This window comes from Otolemur garnettii, unplaced genomic scaffold (genome assembly GCF_000181295.1).
Source record: "Otolemur garnettii isolate 467f Iridium unplaced genomic scaffold, OtoGar3 scaffold00094, whole genome shotgun sequence".
NCBI lineage: Eukaryota > Metazoa > Chordata > Mammalia > Primates > Galagidae > Otolemur > Otolemur garnettii.
This window is the reverse complement of record NW_003852489.1, coordinates 8,047,927-8,049,975: the sequence shown is the minus strand read 5'-3', so window position 1 is coordinate 8,049,975 and position 2,049 is coordinate 8,047,927. Positions and strand designations below refer to the sequence as shown.

The window sequence follows — 2,049 nt, the reverse complement described above, 5'->3', positions numbered from 1 at the left end:
GTGGCTGGCGCCTTAGCCGGTTGAGCTATAGGCGCCGAGCCTGGCTTTTCTTTAATTACATTGATTTGTTTGGTGCTTAGGTCTTTTCTTCCAAATTCACATTTATCATTGTTTGCTAAATACGTCATCTCCCAACTTTGCCAAATATATTATCCTGCATGCTACATTGACCTGCTAGTAATGAGCAGGTGCCAGGGTGTCTTGTCCTGAAGCTAGTAATAGGTATCATTAATGATGATGGAAGGAAGGAATGAGATGTCCATATTTGAGTGCAGAAGGAATTTTTTTATTTTTTTGAGACAGACTCCGACTTTGTCACCCTTGGTAGAGTGCAGTGACATCACAGCTCACAGCAACCTCATACTCTTGGGCTCAAGTGATTCTCTTGTCTCAGCCTCCCAAGTAGCTGGGACTAACAGGTGCCTGCCACAATGCCTGGCTATTTTTAGAGATGAGGTCTCACTCTTTGCTCAGGCTGATCTTGAACCCATGACACTCAGGCAATCACCCGCCTCGGCCTCCCAGAGTGCTAGGATTACAAGTGTGAGCCATCATGCCTGGCCCAGAAGGAGTATTTTAATATATTTAAAGAAAATGAAGTACAATCAGAAAACATTGTTTCATTATTCTGGGAGAAAGGTGACCAGTCCATACTGTGCTGTTTTTGCCATGTGGCAGCTGGATTAATTCTCCTGGGAATTGGGACAGATGAGTTAAAGTTGAGGCTGAGATCCACATTCTTCTAAGTTGTAGTACCACTTCTGATTGTCTTATGCTCAGTGTGACTAAGTACACACACATCAGTCTTTTGCCTTGTTTTTAATATAAATGTATACTGTTGGGCTAAATGTAGATTATTAGAAATAAGAAAGCCACAATTAAAAAGAAAATCCATGTGTATGTTTTGCCACTCTAGATGTTCATTGTGAAAGGATATTGTCCTATTAATTTAGACTGTATTTTTCCTGAAGGAATTAAAGCAATGTGTGTAAAAATTGAAACTGAAATACTCTTTTTTACTGAAGGTTGCACATAATGTCTACCATGTTGGCTAAATTCTTTTTTGACCTTAGACTGCTTCAGTAACACCAACTTGAGAAAAGGGAGTAACCAGATTTTCCTGAGTGGAAAGTAATGGGGAGATCTTTCAAAACAAACTTTTCCTTGTCTTAAATGTTTGAGTGATTAATTGAATATGTAATTACAAAAAGGTCTAGCTTTAAACTCTTGAAGGTTTTGAGGAGCTAATTGTAGATAAAAATCACAAAGCTGTAGGTTCAAATTATTACCTGATTGAGTTTGGCCTTTAGATTTTGTGCTTTTAGTTCCTTGAGGCAGGAAGTACATTCTTAATTTTTTTCTGCATCCCTTCAGCAATGATGGTAGAAAGGAAGAAGATACTAATTTTTGAGTCAAGATATTCTTAAATAGAAGTGTTCTCAAAACTGAGTGGGCCAGACATGGTGGCATGCACCTATAGTACCAGCTACTTGGGAAGCTGAGGCAGGAGGATTGCTTGAACTCAGGAGTTGCAGCTTAGATGACAGAAGACCATTTTAAAAAAAATTAATTGGATGCCTTGTTGGATTTTCTCTTGCTATAGGTGCACATTGAAGATCCCAAATCATGACTGACTCCAAGTACTTCACAACCAATAAAAAAGGTAAGTGTGAGAACCTGATCAAATCTTTGAAATTTGTCAAAAGTTATAGTGTGAGATTGTCTCAAATGGAAGAATTGACCTCTTCCTCTAGACATTCATTTTGTGGACTGCATTATTGGAAATCTACTTCTGCAGATAAATGTATTTGAGTAAATTATTAATGTAAAGGTTTTCAAAGATGGGATGTACATCATTTTGACTTGAAGGTTCTGTTTTAGTGAAAAGAAGGGACTCCTTTTGGCTATTTGAAATCAACACTGATCCATTAGAGATTGATAGATCTGAGGAGGGCAAAAAGTAAGAAGCATATTTCTTCTCTTTTTAATTTTTGCTTAGAGATAAAAATCTTATAACAAAGAATACAATTAAAGCAATGTGTGTAAAAA

The 2,049-nt window shown here is 37.4% G+C and overlaps 1 protein-coding gene across 1 annotated transcript in view; it reads left to right on the top strand.

The window, feature by feature from the left end:
• Window positions 1-2,049, top strand: part of AP2B1 (adaptor related protein complex 2 beta 1 subunit) — a 132,686-nt gene that overhangs the window by 5,679 nt on the left and 124,958 nt on the right. Inside the window, exon 2 of the mRNA XM_012808758.1 lies at window positions 1,604-1,663. Within this exon, the coding sequence (XP_012664212.1) occupies window positions 1,627-1,663 (37 nt within the window). The 5' untranslated portion in view covers window positions 1,604-1,626. The remainder of the gene's footprint in view (window positions 1-1,603; window positions 1,664-2,049) is intronic.